The 18581-nt window shown below is 38.9% G+C and overlaps 1 protein-coding gene across 2 annotated transcripts in view; it reads right to left on the bottom strand.

The window, feature by feature from the left end:
• The window catches only part of Ptprk (protein tyrosine phosphatase receptor type K), a 523134-nt gene that overhangs the window by 386888 nt on the left and 117665 nt on the right, over nucleotides 1–18581 (bottom strand). For both annotated transcript variants that reach the window (XM_038340426.2, XM_038340427.2), the window contains exon 2: nucleotides 4183–4305. In XM_038340426.2, coding sequence (XP_038196354.1) covers nucleotides 4183–4305 — 123 coding nt within the window. The remainder of the gene's footprint in view (nucleotides 1–4182; nucleotides 4306–18581) is intronic.

Genomic DNA, 18581 nt, shown 5'->3' with positions numbered 1-18581 from the left:
ACCAGGGACCTGGGTCCTCATGTTTCCACAACAAGCATTTTGACCTAGTGAGAGACTGTTGAATTATGAGGACCGAAGAGGAGTTCCAAGACAACCAGGAAGCTCCTCACCCTTTGGACGATGACACATACATATAGTAAACAAATAGCCAAGAACTTGGTGAATGGATAACTGGACCCAAAACAAAAAATAACAAAACAAAACAAAACAAAAAAACCCAAAAAACTTCAAACATACATAAGCCCAAAGATGAATACAGGCTGCGATCAAGGGTGGCAAAAGTGGTTACTATCTGAGGTCTCCTGGAGTATCTCTTTTGCTAACCTACAACATTATAATTATTATTCCAGCTTCTCAACAGCATTCTTCTGAAAATGGGTCTTACTTACTTGTCACTCTGCACTAATTCGTAAGATACAAACAGAAAACAACTTACCACCGGGAGCTCAGTAATTTCCTAACAGAGAGCAGCTCAAGTGCCACCCAGATAGATAACTACCCAGGGTATCCAGCATCCGGCTGTCTCCTTTCAAGCCTCTCCCAATGCAAGCACTACCACACAGACTTCTAACTCGTCAATCAGCTGACCTATTTTTAAATTTAAAGAGGCAAAATACAGTATCTACTCTTGGGTCTGAGTTCATTTTCTGATGATGCTTGTTAAATTCATCAATATTGCTATGCACAGCACGAGTCGATTCTCTCACATTGTGGTGTGATTTCATCACGCGAACACACATGGTGTGATTTCATCACGCGAACACACTCCCACACTTTGATACATTGTACTACTTGCAAGAATTCAGGTTGTCTTCATCTTGGAATGATTAAGAACACTGGTACTATATACAGCCGTACATTCCTTGAATGAACACATGTACTCAGTTCTTCTGGGCTCATATCCAAGAATGGATTAGCTGGCCATTAGGCTGTACAAAGTGGCTATGCAGATTGACCGTCCACAGTAGCCTAAGAGGCTTTCCCTTACTCTGTATTCTTGTCAGCTACACCTGGTGTCACAGGGGTGCCGCGGCTTCTCATTACAGCTAGACTTAGCTTTACACTGATGAGTAGCTTTTCCTATTTTCATGTGACTTTTGGCTACAGGGCACATTTATGAAGCGTTCATTATTCTGCACGCTATTTTCAAACATCCAATAGTCCTTTTTGTCATTATTATTGTCATCTAACAAGCTAAGAACTGCTCTGGAGCATGGCAAGCGGTCACTAAAAGTAGCATATTTCTCGCGAGAAGTTAATGCCTTATTTTCTTTATTTTTACCTTGTTATTTCAAACTGTTGAGTCACCTTTTTTGTTACCCTCTGAAGGCCAATTTAAAAAGTCAATAATTAACAATGTCCATGCACCTCAGAAGGTTCAATACCATGTCTGTCTCACACAGACAGACTTCCTCAGACACAGGGCACAGATGGTTGCCTTGGCTGTGTCTTTTGTTTCTGTTTATGTATTTTCAGTAAATGAAGTCTTAAGCAAGCCTACATATCTGTGTGCAAAAAGAAATAATGGGTCATTTAAAATTTTTAAATAGATTTATTTATTTTATTTTATGCATATGAATGTTTTGCACACATATGTGTGTGTATGTCACATGTACATGCCTGTTGCTCATGGAGGTCAGAAGAAGACATCAGATTGCCTAGAACTAGAGTTACAGACAATTGCAAACTGCCTGTGGGTGCTAGGGATCAAATTCCTGTCCTCTAAAAGAACAAGTGCTTTTAACAGGTGAGCCAACTCACCAAAACGAGACCTTAAAATTTAGTAAGTCTAATTATGTCCACTTTGCCAATATATGGACAGATTAATGCTTAGTTGGCTCTTTAAAAGAATATCAGAAGGAAAATGGGGGGGGAGGACCACATTGGAAAAAGAACTGAATAGGACTAGGTAGATCCTTCAGTCAGGAATGTGCCTGCCATTCAAGTGTGAGACCTTACTTCTATCTCTCTCCCCAAAGGTTAAGATACCATACTAAACAAGAATGAGGCTCTTAAAATTTCTAAGGCAAAGGAGAGAGCGTGAGACAGAAGGCTCCAGGTTGGCCAGTCAGATAAGCCAGCTCTGCAAGGTCCAAGTGAATTGGAGGCAATGTCTCCAAACCAAGGTGGAGCACTCCTGAGGAATAGCACCTAGGATCGTCCTCCCCCCACAAACACAAATACACAAGGGCATGTGAACCCACACGTACACTCACATGCATAGAAAAGAAATAAAAAAGCAACACACAACACAAGCCCTTCTCTCTCTCCTCCTCAGACTACACGTGGTTACGTTCTGAAGAGAAAAGTATCCGTGACCTTTTCCCTCCTTTGCATGATTAATTATTTAATGTGCTATTAATTGGAGGATATGGCTGAATTTCAAACACTTTCATTTTCAGTGCATAGCATCCTTTACTGTAACCGGCGATTAAGTAATTGTGTGAAAGGTGAGCCTACAAGGTCATCTGAACATTCTCTCCAGTACTCATTACCCACCAGCAACAGCAATTAGTAATGGCAACATTTCCATAAATCAACGTCTTTCTGATTATTCTCTGATGATAAACAGTCAAAATGTGTGCATTCCGGCCCACCTTTTTAATATACATGAAATATTAAGTCTAAATATACCACTGAGAAAATTCAAGTGAAAACGTCCAGTGGCTTCTGTAATTAAAATGAGCCAGAATAATAATTCATGCGCCTTTGAAAGAAGAATGCAAACCAACACGCAGGATGCAGGGAGTCTGCCAAAGTGTCAGGGTCAAGCTGAAGAAGCCAAGGTTGTCCACGAAAGACTGCCCATCAGTGTATTCCTCCACAAAGAAGATTATGCCTTAGTCTAACCACAAAATAACCATTTGCTTACTCAGCCAGGGAAAGCTACAGTTCAAAATGAAATGCGGACCTAATCCAGGCCCTCATCACAGAATAGAACTATACAAAACATTTCCAAAGAATATACGCATTGCATTTATTTACAATCCTCATTTAGAGATCCATGTGCTGGGTTTTATTTTATTTGCTTTGACTATTTATCATAGTCTGCTGATAATCATCAATAGTTTTTCCTTTGTTTTTATGAATCATATGAACTAGCAAGATTTTTAATCAGTAACCAGAATTGATATTTTGCACTTAAAATGGTGATGTCTAAAATTCACTGTCAATTATGGAGGACATTCTGAATTGGTAGAAAAAACAATCAATTTAAGATATCTTTATATAATTATAATAAAATACTAAAATTATAGTCCAAAAGAAATTATTAGTAGAAAAATCAATGTATCAATTAAGTGATTCATAGCATAATGCAATAATGTGATCTTTTATACATACATATTCTATATATAATTATTTGTTTCTTTCTAAAGATCACTTGTTCACTTAGGTACTATGCTTCAAATTTCATGCTGCTTTCTGATTTTATAATTAATCAAATTACTGTTAAATACACAATTTAGAATTAAAACGTAGAACTGAAAGAAATACTAGTCCCATAATTATTAACTGGAAGATACATATTGATATGATACAACCTAAACAATCAGGAAATATACTACCACAAAAATCAAATACCAATCCCTAAAACAAGTTCTAGGTGAGTAAGGAACAGGCCTCTGCCATGTTGGTACAGAATCTATTTAGAAAACATCTCCACTTGGTAGTTTTTTCTCCAGGGTGTCTCTCTACAGAGCCAGTGACATACTCATATTTTGGAGGTGAAGGAGACAATTTCTCTCCTGGTCGTAGGCTATTGCATGCTTGCCTACAGTCTACCTGGACCGCAGTGAAATATAATCGAAGATATTCCAAATAATTAAACTTCATTATCTTTTTCCTATAAATTTTGTTTGTTCTGTGATTTTTTTCCCAGTTTTAGTGATTTTGACTTCTTATTAAGGGGGGGGAAACAATGTTTACAAAGTTACAGATGTTTTTCCAAAGTGAAAAGAAAGATGTAATAAGAATTCTTGAAAAATAGAGGAGACGATATAGAACCTTGTTAACGTTCAGAGGTAAAGAGTATTTAAAGATTTTTAGATGTTACCAAAAAGATCAATAATAATAATAAATTTGATTTGAAGTGCCAATAATAATAAATTAGATATAAAGTAAGAAAATACTGTTTATTCTAAAACTATTCCCTGGACACTGAGTTAGGAGAATGCAGCTCACCTTGAGGCATTTCGGGGGGCAGGTAATGGGGTTCCTGCGCACTGACATGGACCCATTCAAAGTCATCATATAAATCCTGGTGGTAGTCACAGGCTCCTGGCCCATCATCAAAAGTACAGCCACCTAGAAAAGGAAGGGAGGAACATTATTATATTCTATTATATTATTATATTCTTATATATTATATATATTATATATATTATAATATATATTATAATAATATTATATTATTATATTCTACACACATCTTCTCCACGTGATGAAAACACCTGAAAAAGCAAATGCTAAGGGTGAAACATGTAATTACCATGACACGCATGAACTTAATTGTTAGTGATATTCTGTTGGCCACTACTCTTATTAAAAATTCAATACCAATAGAAACCTCAGTACATTCTACTGGGCTGAGCCCCAAAGAAAAGCTTACGCTTTGAAGCTTTCATTTATATATATATATATATATATATATATATATATATATATATGATATGTGATTTTAAAACTAATCATATATTTATATATACCTTTTAAAAATAATACATATACCTGTTAAAAGTAATATATATGTATAAACACATACATGAATACACACACACACACACACACACACATATGCTGGGCCTGGTAATATAATAAACACCTTTAGTCCAAGCACTCAGAAGGCAGAGGAGGCTCGTCTCCGTGAGTTTGAGGCCAGCCTGGTCTACAGACCGTGTTCCAAGACAGGCTCCAAAGCTACACAGAGAAACCCTGTCAAGAAAAGGAGGGGAGGGGAGGGGAGGGGAGGGGAGGGGAGGGGAGGGGAGGGGAGGGGAGGGGAGGAGAGAAGAAAAGACACACACACAAAAACACACACACAAAAGTTATATATAATGAGTCTTTACTTCAATTTATAAAACTACAATCTAAACAATGTTGACAGCTTTATTGCAAACGGGGCAGGGAGTGTGAAAACTTTCTTTGCAGCGCAAGGTCAAAAGAGTGAAGTGTGGATTTAAGCCCTAACAATCCGTGATTTAAAAGATGTCTATGGCCCGGCGGTGGTGGCGCACGCCTTTAATCCCAGCACTCGGGAGGCAGAGGCAGGCGGATCTCTGTGAGTTCGAGACCAGCCTGGTCTATAAGAGCTAGCTCCAGGACAGGCTCTAAAAGCTGCAGAGAAACCCTGTCTCGAAAAACCAAAAAAAAAAAAAAAAAAAAGATGTCTATGCTGTCTATTACAGCAAATCAAACACACAAGTTTACTGAGGTCTAAATAGTCCTGGAGGTCTGGGGTAGGCTATTCTGTACATTATTTATTTATTTTAAATCACAGTTTACAATTTTAAAGTGGGGGAAACTGAAATAAAAACTGGGTCATTTTAGTCTGTAGCCACGCTCAGCCTTCCATTTTGCTCAATGGCCTGAGTTTTACAGAGCGAGTGGCCTTTCCCCTTTCACACCGGTCATCTTTCTGCCTCCCTGGCTTTACTTTCAGATATGACTATATAGCAGGGGGAAAATGATTACCTTTGCTTCTCAGCTCATCTACAAAGGGTACACAAGTCAACGTAGAGGGTTTACTCAAGTCGGGAAAATAAGTAGCCGGTATGTCTAATCTTGAAAGAAAATGGATTACGACTAATGAAAATCTAGCAGTGGCTTTAATGAGAAAAACCAATACCATGCCTCCTTTCAAGTGGCTTATTTGCTTAGTTTCCATGGAGATCTCTGTGGAGAAACTTGGGGAATTCTAAGGCTGGCAGTAACAGCTAACAGGTGGTAAAGCTCAGACCATTGAATTTGCCCCACTCTCCTAATCAAATGTTCGTCACTTTGCTGTGACTGAAAGACACCGTCTCCAGCAATGACAGAGAGCAACTGCATCAAAAACAAAACTGTAAAAGACAGAGAACTCCACAACCCCCAAACCTTTCTCAAAACCAGAGTACACTGGGTTCCTCGCATCTTTCCTCTGACTACAGTAATCCTCCACTATAACCCACAGCCCAAGAGCTGGAACACCGAACATTGCCTTTTGAACATGCTAAAAGTGACCTTTGTTACACAGGTACCCGTGAAGGATGGCATACTTTTCATTTAAAATTAGCTTCACTTTGAATTAATTTAATTCATTTAAAACCTTCAAAAGGAGGTTGCTAGGACATGCATCTTTACATCCCAAGGGGAAAAGTTTTCCTCACAGATAGAATTCACTATCACAGCCCCAAAAGACTTACTGCTTTGCAGTGTAGGCCTGAGAAGACCCCACTGCCCTTTATGTAAGTCTGGGCTCCCACTGTGAATTTAAACTATCAGTGGAAATCACATTGACTCATTTGGAAGACGAATGGCTGTAATTGCTGCCCCTCATAGACATGGTTAATTTTAGACTTCAGTGTTCAGATTAACAGTAACAGGGGGAACAGCTATACGGAAAAAGTGGGTTGACATTACTTATCCCAGCTGTACCAGAAATGTGTCAAAGGGATCTTGAAATCATTAACTAATCAGCTTGACTTGAATGATAAGAAAACTCCTTGAAAATAATCTTCAAATTCTATTTTACAATAAGTTCTAATCCGAGAGGTACCACAGACCTATTTATTACATGGAAAGCATATTTATAAACCTGCGCTAGCACATTTTCACATTTGGTTTTGTAATGTGAGTTTCTGTCTCAAGATTAAGGCCAGTGAAGTGAAGATGAAGTGAAGAGGACAAGAAATAGAATTCAATAATAATAACTCTAATGAAAGAGAATAATATATGTGATAACAAGATGATCAAAATTTTAAAGACGCCAAAGGAATTGACTATACTCGCTAAATCAGGTTGACTAAGTTACACTTAAGGAAAGAAGGATGCACCAAGAAAAAAAATGCCAGTAGCTCTCTCAAGAAGTGATGAGGGATTCCTTCTGTATGCTTTGAATACAATTGGTTAATAAAGAAACTGGCTTAGCCTGATAGGGTACAACTTAGGTAGGCGGGGAAAACTAAACTGAATGCTGGGAGAAAGGAAGCAGAGTCAGAGAGAAGCCATGTAGCCGGGCCAGAGACAGACGCTAGAATCTTGCAGTAAGCCACAAACCTCATGGTAAAATATAAAATACTGGAAATGGGTTAAAAATAGATGTAAGAGCTAGCTAACAATACACTTAAGTGATTGGCCAAGACGTGATTTAAGTAATACAGTTTCTGTGTGCTTACTTTGGGTCTGAGCTGCTGAACAGCCTGAATGACCAAGCAACCTCCTACAACAAAAAAAGTTCAACCCTACTTCTTGGGAATATACTCTCCTTTTCCTATGCTCCTCTATTCCATTCTACCCTAAGAATTTTCTGAGTGTTTGTCTTAAAAAGTCTTGGTTTCTGAGCAATAGTGGCACATGCCTTTAATCACAGCACTTGGAAGGCAGAGGCAGGGGAGTCTGAGCATTCCTGCTTTGTAGTGATCAATGGACATGCATTGATTCATGGCTGTCCTTTGCTCTATGACCATAAAAAGCTCATGCGATCACTTCTACACCAGAGCATGACATTCAGCTCATGTTCCTGAGCCAAAGTATGTGTCTCCAAATTAGCTCACTCCTTTTGGAATAAGAGCCATATTTTTTGTCCACAGTTCTAACTCATACACAAAAAATACACCTAATAAGTCTTAAGTTTCACTCAGCTGCTGGAAGGAACAGCAAGTTAAAACTTGAGCTGGTAATGAACGACAACATTCTGTTGTTGAAAAACTGTGAAAGAGGTGGCACCTTCAGTTTCCAGTTATTCTGTCAGCTCCTAGTGACAAGGCAACAGGGGGAGCTGCAAGTCACCTCCGAGCAGAGGGGATGACGGTGCTTAACCCCAGAGGAGAACTACTCCTGAAGCACATCTCAGATGCGGATTCCTCTCCTCTGATCACTCAGGTAAGGGTGGCTTCATCATCACAAGTGTCTATTCACCTCGCTGTAAGCCACATAAGGGACTCTGTACGCAGGTCAGAAGAACTGTTCTTCAGTAGGACAAGGACAACTTGTGATTAGACCACTGAAGTGACACCCTGTCCCCAACAACCTATGATTGCTGATAGTCCCTCTGGCAGGCATGGAGCCTCATGGGTTCTGCCTGGAATGACTCTCAAACATTTATTAAAGATCATGGCATGTGCATGAGAGAACAGGGAATGGAGACGCTTGAAATGGATGAGAAAAATGAGTTAGACTAAAACTGTCGTGAGGCTTAGAATGTGAGGGTGCTTGCTGCCAAGCCTGATGGCCTGACTTTAATTCAGCAAGCTCTATAAGAGGACAAAATCAACTACCCAAATTTTTGCACTGCATATATCCATGTACACACAGACACACAGACACACACACACACACACACACACACACACGAGCGCGCACGCGCGCGCAAATAAATAAATGTAAAAAAAATCACTTTTCAAAACTCAAATACTAACTAAAGTCAGAATTCTTTGTGTAAATTTTTTGTCATTGTTTTCTTATTTGAATTGATTCTGTTGTTGCTGCTGGTGGTTGTTTGTTTGTTTGATTCTGGTTTTGCTGGTGTTTTGAAATAAGGTCTTGTGTAGCCCAGACTGATCTTAAACTCACTATGTAGGTAAGGATGACCTTGAACTCTGAATCCTCTTGCCTTTTTGCCCTCTATTCAGGGATTACAGACCCAAGTTAACACACCCAGTGTCTGTGACCTGGAGGATACAACCTTGGGAATAACGTTTGCTAAGCAAGTACGAGACTAAACTACATCCTCAGTCACAAAGCCTAGCTTTTCAAAAATACTCAGGATCTAGCAACCTTAAACAAGTCTAAGCCAGGGGAAAAAATATATAAAGTCATTATGGAAGGCCTAGACAGCTTGTTCCACATAAACTGTGAAAAGTGGGCTTTGAAAAGCCAATGTAGCAGAATCTTCCCCATTCTGCCTTCCAGGGCACTGACCAATTTGTCATTTCTTTACAGAGTCTAAATGCAGGAAACAAACAGAATTGCCTCTCATGGTTCTGACTGTTTCGACAGCACGAGCTCTATTTAGCTATGGACATAGAAAACTTTCTCATTAGCTTAAAGAATGTGGGGCAACTATACTTCTTTAAAAGAGCATATGGGAAATCATAGACTGTGTTGGAAAATACAGCATATTTAGTACAATTGTAAGATGATTCTCAGGAAAGTGAAAAAAGTCAATCTTCGCCAGTTGTGAACTAAGCAATAACATAAACCTAGTTGGTATACCACTTCAAATGATGTTTCTTTATACTGGGACAAAAGAAAAAGTGATACATAATAGAAACTTAGACCACAGACAGTATTAAATTAAAAAAGATTTGAATAGTTCCTATTATTGTGCTAATTAGAAATTCCAATAAAAGGGTCTAGAGAAATGGTTCAGTGATTAAGAGCATCTACTGCAATGGCAAAGAATCCACCAAGGTCAGGGCACCCCTAGATGCCTATAACTCCAACTGCACTGGGATCCAAAGTCTAAGGCTTCCACAGGCAGCTATGCTCATATGAATATACTCACATAAAGACACACAATTAAAATAACAAAAAATTAAACTGGCCAGGCAGTGGTGGCACACGCCTAGCACTCGGGAGGCAGAGGCAACCGGATCTCTGTGAGTTTGAGGTCAGCCTGATCTACAAGAGCTAGTTCCAGGACAGGCCCTAAAGCCACAGAGAAACCCTGTCTCAACACCCCCCCCCCAAAAAAAACCAAAAAAATTAAATCTGAAGAAAACACAACATAAAATCACAGTTATGAAATCAAAATGCCCAAAGAAGCCAGTATACCCCACCAAAATAATTCTAAAGAAGAAAAAAAAAAACTTGCTACTCTTGACTGCTGTTCAGGTTGATAGGAGGAAATCTTTATTCCCAGAAAAACATCTTATTGGAAAAAAAAATAGACAAATGGCTTTCAGATAATGTTCCTCTGAAAAATGCTGGAATATCTTCATAGATTTTTGTTTCCTGTTAACGGCGCACATCTGGGAATATTGGAAGTAGAAAATGAGAATTGACGAACACGATCAATGCCCAGGTAGTGTGTGTTTTTGTCAGCCCTAAAGACAGCAACGCTTTTTCTTCATTTCATATCTGAGAATTAAAATGCGCACACTACACATACACACACACACACACACACACACACACACACACAATTCAAGTGCACATAAATAATTAATGCCATTAGGAAAAGATGAATGAAACATAATAAGTCATTCTAATTTAGTGCCAGTCAGGACCTTAGTGGGGAAACAAAACTTAGAAATTATGAATGAGAGTTTTAAAGAAGATAATGGATCCCGACTTGGGGAAAATCCCTTCAGGCTGCTTGCAATTAATTAGTATGTGAAAATATTATCTGAGTCTACCTACTTGCTAAGGAAAAAGGAACCCCTAACATGCTTCCTTTGAATTCGGAAGTATCGTTTATGAATAAGGAGGAGTAATTCTTATTGATGAGAAAAGAACTCATTTCAAACACACTCATTGATTATCAAATTCTTTCTTCCTGGAGTCCCAGCTCTAACTGAAAGTACATGATTAATATATATAATCCAATATTACGTAGATGGCAAGGCTTCTTATTTAAATTGTCTAGGATCCAAAGAAAATTTTATACTTTGACTGCATAACCATACTTCAATAAGACCAAATTAACCGGAATGGAGCAAGAAGCTCCATTACACACCCCTCCTTCTCTTCAATGAAGTAATATTCAAATAACATACACCTCAATTAATTAGACTTAAGCAGTTTTAAGGACCTGGCATACACTTTGGTGATCAAAGAGAGTATGCATCTAGACACAACATGGAGTGTGGATAAGTATATGCATAGCTTTGTTATTTTAATTTTCTCAATTTCAAATTGTTCCCAAGTAATATCAACTCAATAATAACTATCATGAAATGGTGTGAGGATTAGTCAAAATTCTCACAAATAAAGCTACTTACACTTAATAATTTTCTATAAAGTATACCCTGTCTACAACCCTGGGCCATTTTTCAGTTTATACATGGGCTATGCGGTTTTGACCCTACACAGATAATTAACAGCTAAATCTTAAATGAAAAGAACCATCTTGCAAATTAATTAGCCAGAAAGATGACAGAGAGGTTTCTATACAACCAGCTTTTCCCTGAACACGCATCATACATGTTTTCAAACAGGAACTGCACCCTTAAATCAGCAGTGACCAAATCTATCTATGCAAAGCCAGTTAGGAAACACGTCAGGTTCCATTTAATTTCTATTGCAATTACACATTTCCTTTAACTGCAGCAAGCAGGCAGCCCAATGGAGAAAAAGGACTAACAAATGGCATGGCTGCACTGGAATAGCACATGTCCGAAAGTAGATGGAAGTTTGGATATGGCCCATAGGCCGTTCACCAGCCCATGGCTTAGACCTCTCTCATCTGCAATATTCTTAAAATTACTGCTAGAGCTTGGCCTTCTTAAAAGCATAAAAAAAAATAATTTTTACTTAAATCAAGAGGAGTAGCAGCAGGAAACTCAACTAGAGATGGAATGTGAAACCAATCCATCTGTCCTAAGTCAAACATTTAGAGTACTAAGAGAAAGAGAAATATGAGACTCGGTACCCTAAAGGTTTAGCCCCTTTGTAATATAGAGGAAATTGTACAGCATGACCTTGCATAGTCATGTGGACATGCAGAAAATGGATAGATGGGTAGCCTACGTCTATGTGTGACTTCTTGTAACCTCACAATGAAGCTAACGGAGGATTCCATAGTATTAGATATCACTGCAGAGATGAAGAGTCTTATTAAAATGTGGTAGTGCAAGCCACTAATCACAGCATTTGAGGGATAGAGGCAGGAGGTTCCAGGAGTTAATACCAGTCTTTGCGATGCATTAAGTTTGAGGTCAGCCTAGACAATATAAAATTCTTCCTCAAAATAACGAGGAGGAATACATTCATAAAACATATCTCATAATAAAAAAATAATAATCACTCATAGTAACAGACCAAGATGTACCAAAGAGGAGCTGGAGCAGTATAAAGCACAGACCTGGTACTTGGGTTCAGTTCTCAGTACCCACATGGTGTCTCACAGCTTCCTGTATCCCCAATCTTCTGGCTTCCTTGGGCACCATACATGCACATAGTGTACATACATACAGCCAATCATCCATACACATAAAATAAAAATAAATAAATATTTAAGCAAAAATAAGAAAGAAAGAGAGGGAAGGAGGGAGGGAGGGAGGAAGGGAGGGAGGGAGGGAGGGAGGGAGAGAGGGAGGGAAGAAGGAAGGAAGGAAGGAAGGAAGGAAGGAAGGAAGGAAGGAAGGAAGGAAGGAAGGAAGGAAGGGAAAACACCAAGGAAAGGCTGTGAAGCCAAGCACTGCAAGCTGACCATACCAGAAAGCGCCCAGCCCCACTCCATCCATGATATTGTCCAGGAAGTGCCAGATATTCTCCAGAGGAAAAAAGTCACAAATGTGAAAGTTCTTTTTGATGCCACAAAAAGGAAAGCATCCTTTGCTATGGGACAATGGTCTTGTACACTGTAAAGATTTGTCACTTATATTCCATTAATAAAATGTTAATTGGCCAGTAGCCAGGCAGGAAGTATGGGTGGGGCAACCAGGCAAGAAATATAAGTAGTGCGACCAGAATAAGAGAATTCTGGGAAGAGAAAAGGCTCAGTCTGCAGCTGTCACCCAGATGCAGAGGAAACAAGATGAAAATGCCTCACTGTTAAAGGTACCAAGCCACATGGCTAACATAGACAAGAATTATGGGTTAATATAAGATGTAAGAGTTAATTAATAAGAAAACCTGAGCTAATAAGCCAATCAGTTTATAATTAATGTAGGCCTCTGTGTGTTTCTTTGGGACAGAACGTGACTGGGCAGGACAGAACCTCTGTCAACAATCCTTACTGGATATGATGATTAATACTGCCAACATGCAAGACACAGAACCACCTAGAAGACACCTTTGAGGAAGTCTGTGAAGGAATTTCTATGTTAACTGAGGTAGGAAAACCCACCCTAAAAGTGGGCCACACCATGCTGTGAAATAGGATCAGAGCTTGAATAAAAAAGAAAGCACAAAAAAATAGGCATTTGCCTCTCTGTTTTCTGGCTACAAATACAATATGACCAACCATCCCATACCCCTACTGCAACACCCTACTTCCATGATGTAATGCCATCCCCTGCAATGAAGTTGAAACGAACACTTCTCTTCTTAGGTTGCCTCTTATCTGGTACTGTGGTCACAGCAATCAGAACTGTCTGGTTAAGAATTTCAACAAATAGTTGTATTTAAGCAGGGTTAGTTAAGGTAAAAATTTTGTAAGGTAACTTTGCCTTGTTAGCTTGCAAGCTTCTTATTTCAACTCTCCCATACACAAACAAGCAATGCTGGTTTTCAATTATTTTTTTTTACATTTTTATTAAAATATAATTAGATAGCCTCCCCCTTCCCTTTCCTCTCTCCAGGCCCTCCCATGCCCTCTCCCACCAACCCCTGCCACGCCTCCCACTCTCAAACTGTTAGTCCCTTTTTCTTTACTATTCTTACATATATACATATAAGCACAAATACGTAAAATGCAACCTGCTGAGTTGGGAGTATATAGCTTCAGGGCTGACCACTTGGTATTAGATAGCCCAATCAGTGCGTTCATCCCCAGGAGGGGCTAATTCTCCTTCTCAGCAGTCACTAGTTTGTAGTTCTTTATCTAGCAGTAGAATCTCACAGACTTTGAGATCCTTAAAAACTAACATAAAAACATTTTGGTAAATAACAGCAATTTTGTACAGTGATATTTCCTTCTGCTGTCACACTAACTGTGATGAGAAATGTTTTTTTTTCTGCGAAGAACTTGAGTGAAAATGTGCACCCAAATTTCTTTTCCTATCTTTTACCTTTTAACTATCCCAGCAAAAAACCCATCCTTGGCACTTAGCGCTAGATACGCAATTTTAAGGAAACCACTGAACAACATAATTGAGAATAAATGTAGTGAAAAATAAAATTCCCAACTGAAGCCATGTTTACATTATGGCAAAACTGGAAGCCACCCAAGCTCAAACCTAAGACTTTCTTTGCTTTGTTTGTCACGGTGAATTACTGGTGGGCTTCACTTCACCCATACATGACATGGTCTGGCTTATTTCTGCAGTTGCTCCCACCCCACTCAAGCTTAGGTGATGGATCATCTTTCATGATGAAGCAAATACCATGATAGGCTGAAGCCACGGGAAACAAAATTCCATGACCGAGACTTCCAGCAGAGAGGGAAGGGCCTGTTTAGAATCTCAGATTTTAGATCAGACTGGAGAACTCATCTAAAATATGCCCCATCACATTTTTAAGATTAGCAATTCACTTAAGACTTTAAAATACACTTTAGAAAATAACAATAAGATCTGAAAGTAGTTTAGGCAATTAATATGCATCTCAAAAGAAAGTAAAGGATTGTTCTCTACTTTCATGAAGATGGAACCCTTTTACTGTCAAATATCTTAAACTTGATTTATGAACAAGCTATAAATCGAAAATTTGAGTTTTTCGCAGTTCTTTAAATAAATTCTTTTGCGTTTTTTGTGTCTGTATGTATGTGAGTGTTGACACATACATACATCTCCAAACATATATGTGTATAGAGATACACACATACATATATGGACAAACACACACGAAAACACACAGGTCTATGCACACCTGTGTGGGAGGTACTCATACCCAGCATATGTGGAGGCGCAGGAGGATGTCCCCGGTCCTGATCTCACTCCTGGCCTTATTTTTTTGAGGCAGTGTCTCCTGTGAACCTGGACTGCCTATCACAATCAGTTCAGCCAATACATCAGCTGATGCTATTAGATCCATCAGTTCACTCTCCAGTAAAGCCAGGCTGGCTTTCTACCAGGCCCAGAGCAAACAAGAGACACACACATACGAAGCCTGGGTCACAATAACTTCCTCCTTAATACTCTTTCATGTAATGAGGGCTTTGGGCAGGCCTGCTTTTCCCCTTGCCCTGCTCCTGGCTGCCGGCTAGCTTATGCCCCAAAATAATTACACGGAAACTGTATTCTTTTAAACACTGCCTGGCCCATTATTTTCAGCCTCTTACTCACATCTTGATTAACCCATATCTAATAATCTGTGTAGCACCACGAAGCGGTGCCTTACCGTTTAGTTTCTAGCATACGTCCATCTTGGGCTGGAGCTTCATCGCATCTGTCTCCCTGAGGAGAGGCACAGTGGTCTGCTCAGAGAGGCAAGGCGGGGCAATTGTCTGAGCCATCTACCTCACTTCCTTTTTCCTGTTCTGTCTACTCCACGTATCTATGTTCTAACCTATTAGGCCAAGCAGTTTTCTTTATTAATTAATCAATGAAATCAACAGATTGACAGAAGACCCGCCTCCATCATTTCCCCTTTTTCTGTTTAAACAAGAAGTCTTTCACTTTAACATAGTAAAATTACATATAACAAAACAGTTATAAAGCAAGAATTACAGTTACAATATTTATATCTATTTTATCTTTTATCATAACAATGGAAAACTATAACTATCTATCCATTCTTCAACTCCATCAAAGACTCCAGAAATATATATTACTACCTAAGTAAACAATAAATAATCAACTTCCAAACTCTAGAAATCACAGAGACATCTTGCTACCTGGACAGTCACCCAAAGTTCTTTTGTACCGCTGGGGCATCCATCTTCGGCCTACAGGCCCATAAGTATCCAGCAGACATTTATATGCACCAGGAAATTTCGAAGGCAGTTCAGTCACTATCTGCTGTGTTCTTCAGAATGTCTCGCAGACTCTTTCTTGAATCAGGAACCCCGAAAGATCATCTCACATTTAGGCAAGCTCAGCAGTCCTCTCTCTGTGGGTTTTTTGTGTACAGGTTTTGCAACAGTCCAGGCAAGAGCAGTTTCTTGCACAAACTGCTATCAAACTCCATAAGGATCCTCTTCGATGCCCATCATCTTCTTGAAGTAGATTGGTGCTGCCAGGAGCAGACGTGTCTCATTGTCATGAAAAGTCCTAAGCTATTAAAACATTTAAATGTGATATTCTGTAGTCTTTGAAAGACATGAAGAATGCCTCTTTAACTTAAATATATCTCTATATATCTAGAAAATCTAACTTACATGACAATAACTTTACTATTATCGATGATTATCCATTAACAACCTATATTTCTTAATTATACATTACATTTTTAAATGAACTACACAATCACAATACCTTAATCAGTATCAGAAATACATATACATATAACAACAACTCCACCTGGTTGATATGAAGTCATGATACTGATAGCGCTACTGCAAGACTACAAGACCTGTTTTGGGTACCAGCTGCACAAGACAGTTCCAACTTGGTTATCTGAAATGGTGCACATCTTGTACAACATTCTGGCCAGACCTACACAAAATACTCAGAGACTATTTGCAATTTTAAAAGATATTGATCTTGGAATTTAACCATCATTTTACTTTAACAGGATCCCCCAGAAAGACGTCGCCCCCATGACAGCTGGAAGTAATTCTAGAGGATGACGTCCCCTCTCCCTGTAAAGTTTGTCCTTGGGTTTAGGGATATTATTTAAGGGTTGATTATAATTAGTATATGGTTGAGGGTTTGGAGGTTGGGGGAGGAATTTTATAAGCTCAGGGATCTTTTTGAAAAAAAAAGGAGGGATAATTGGATGATGGGATAATAGATTTGTAATTGTGAGTTACTGTTTTTAGACAAATATTGGTATCGATTGTTGTATATTGATACAAAGTTAAATTATATTGACTATTGTATGCATGCATGTTTCTACCTCTGTTTAAAACATGTTTATGTATTGATATATATTTACCATATTGCATTGTATATTTGTACATTGTTTATATTTGGAGGTCATATTGTCCTCATTTATCGCACAGTTGTTTATTGTCTTAGTCTTTAAGTTAGATAGGTATTGAGAATTATATAGATCAATAGTCATCTATGTTTGTCATTTATAATTAGACTAATCAGGTTCGTTAGATAAATAGAGATTATACTCAGAATAGATAGATAATCTTCAACCTCTTCAAAGAGCTGTAGAAAATGGCCTTTAATTTAACTCAGAGTTCCATGGTAGACAAATAATTTGGTAGTGAGACACAATTGCTCCTGGCAAAACCGATCTATTCCCGAGAGAATGTTGAGCACCAAAGACACTCCACGTGGAGCCTTTCTTCTTGGCAGAACTGGCCTTTGGGCAAAGAAATGCCCATACCTCAACCACTGACAGGTACAGAGTATCCATAAATGGATAAAACAGGACTGTCATATCCTGCCAAGACAGGGTAAGATAGTTCTGAAAAGTTTCTTGCCTTTGAAAATGGTATGTCAGTTACGTTAGGCCTTAGCCAAAGTTGGTTGCTTCAACGCTGCAAACGTGACTTTGGGTGATTGTCCAGGTAGCTAGTTGTCTCTGTGATTTGTTGCATGTTTTAGAAGTTGTTTGAATGCATTTCCTAATTATTCAGGTAACATTATTTTCCTTCTCAGATCTTCGATGGGGTTGAAGACTATATAAATGTAGTTACTTTCCTCTCATGACTTTATTATACAAGACTTATTTATTATACAAGACTTAAGCTAGTTGGAATAGGATATTTGTGCTTATTGTATATAATTTCATAGTAGGTTTAGAACTCTCTTACTTAAACAAAAGGGGGAGGTGTTGCGGGAGCTCCTTCTGCTCCTTCAGCCAATAGCCGCTTAGATACCAGCCCATTGGGCGTGGTCTCTCTTTTTAAAAATGTGGCCACTTCCCTCCGCTCGCCCTCTGGCTTCCGGCTCTGCTTCCAGTGGCTAGGCTCCCTTCCTGATTGCGCAGAGGGCTGTTGGCTGGGACGGTGATCTGTAAGTTTTTTCCCCTTTTAATAAATAACCATTCTATTAATCATAACTCCAAACTGGTGTGGGATTGTTTGTGATTTATGCCTTCACTTTCAGAAATGAGTTAATATTTTGTGATGGAGGAGGGTCATCTGTCTATGTGTTACTTTTATTAGTTAATAAAGATACTGCCTTGGCCCTTTAATAGGACAGAAAATTAGGTAGGCGGAGTAGACAGAACAGAATTGTGGGAGAAAGAAAGCAGAGTCAGGCAGACGCCTCAGGCAGTCACCATGCCTCTCCTCTCTGAGACGGAGATAGGCTAAGATCCTTCCCAGTAAGCCACCACCTCGTGGTGCTACACAGATTATTAGAAATGGGTTAATCAAGATGTGAGAATTAGCAAAATAAGAGGCTGAAACTTATGAGCCAGGCAGTGTTTAAATGAATACAATCTATGTGTTGTTATTTTGGGTGTAAAGCTAGCCATACGGGAGCTGGGTGGCG

Source organism: Arvicola amphibius, chromosome 8 (assembly GCF_903992535.2).
Source record: "Arvicola amphibius chromosome 8, mArvAmp1.2, whole genome shotgun sequence".
Classification (NCBI taxonomy): Eukaryota; Metazoa; Chordata; class Mammalia; order Rodentia; family Cricetidae; genus Arvicola; species Arvicola amphibius.
Note: the sequence above shows the minus strand (reverse complement) of the source record. Positions and strands in the feature narration are given on the sequence as shown.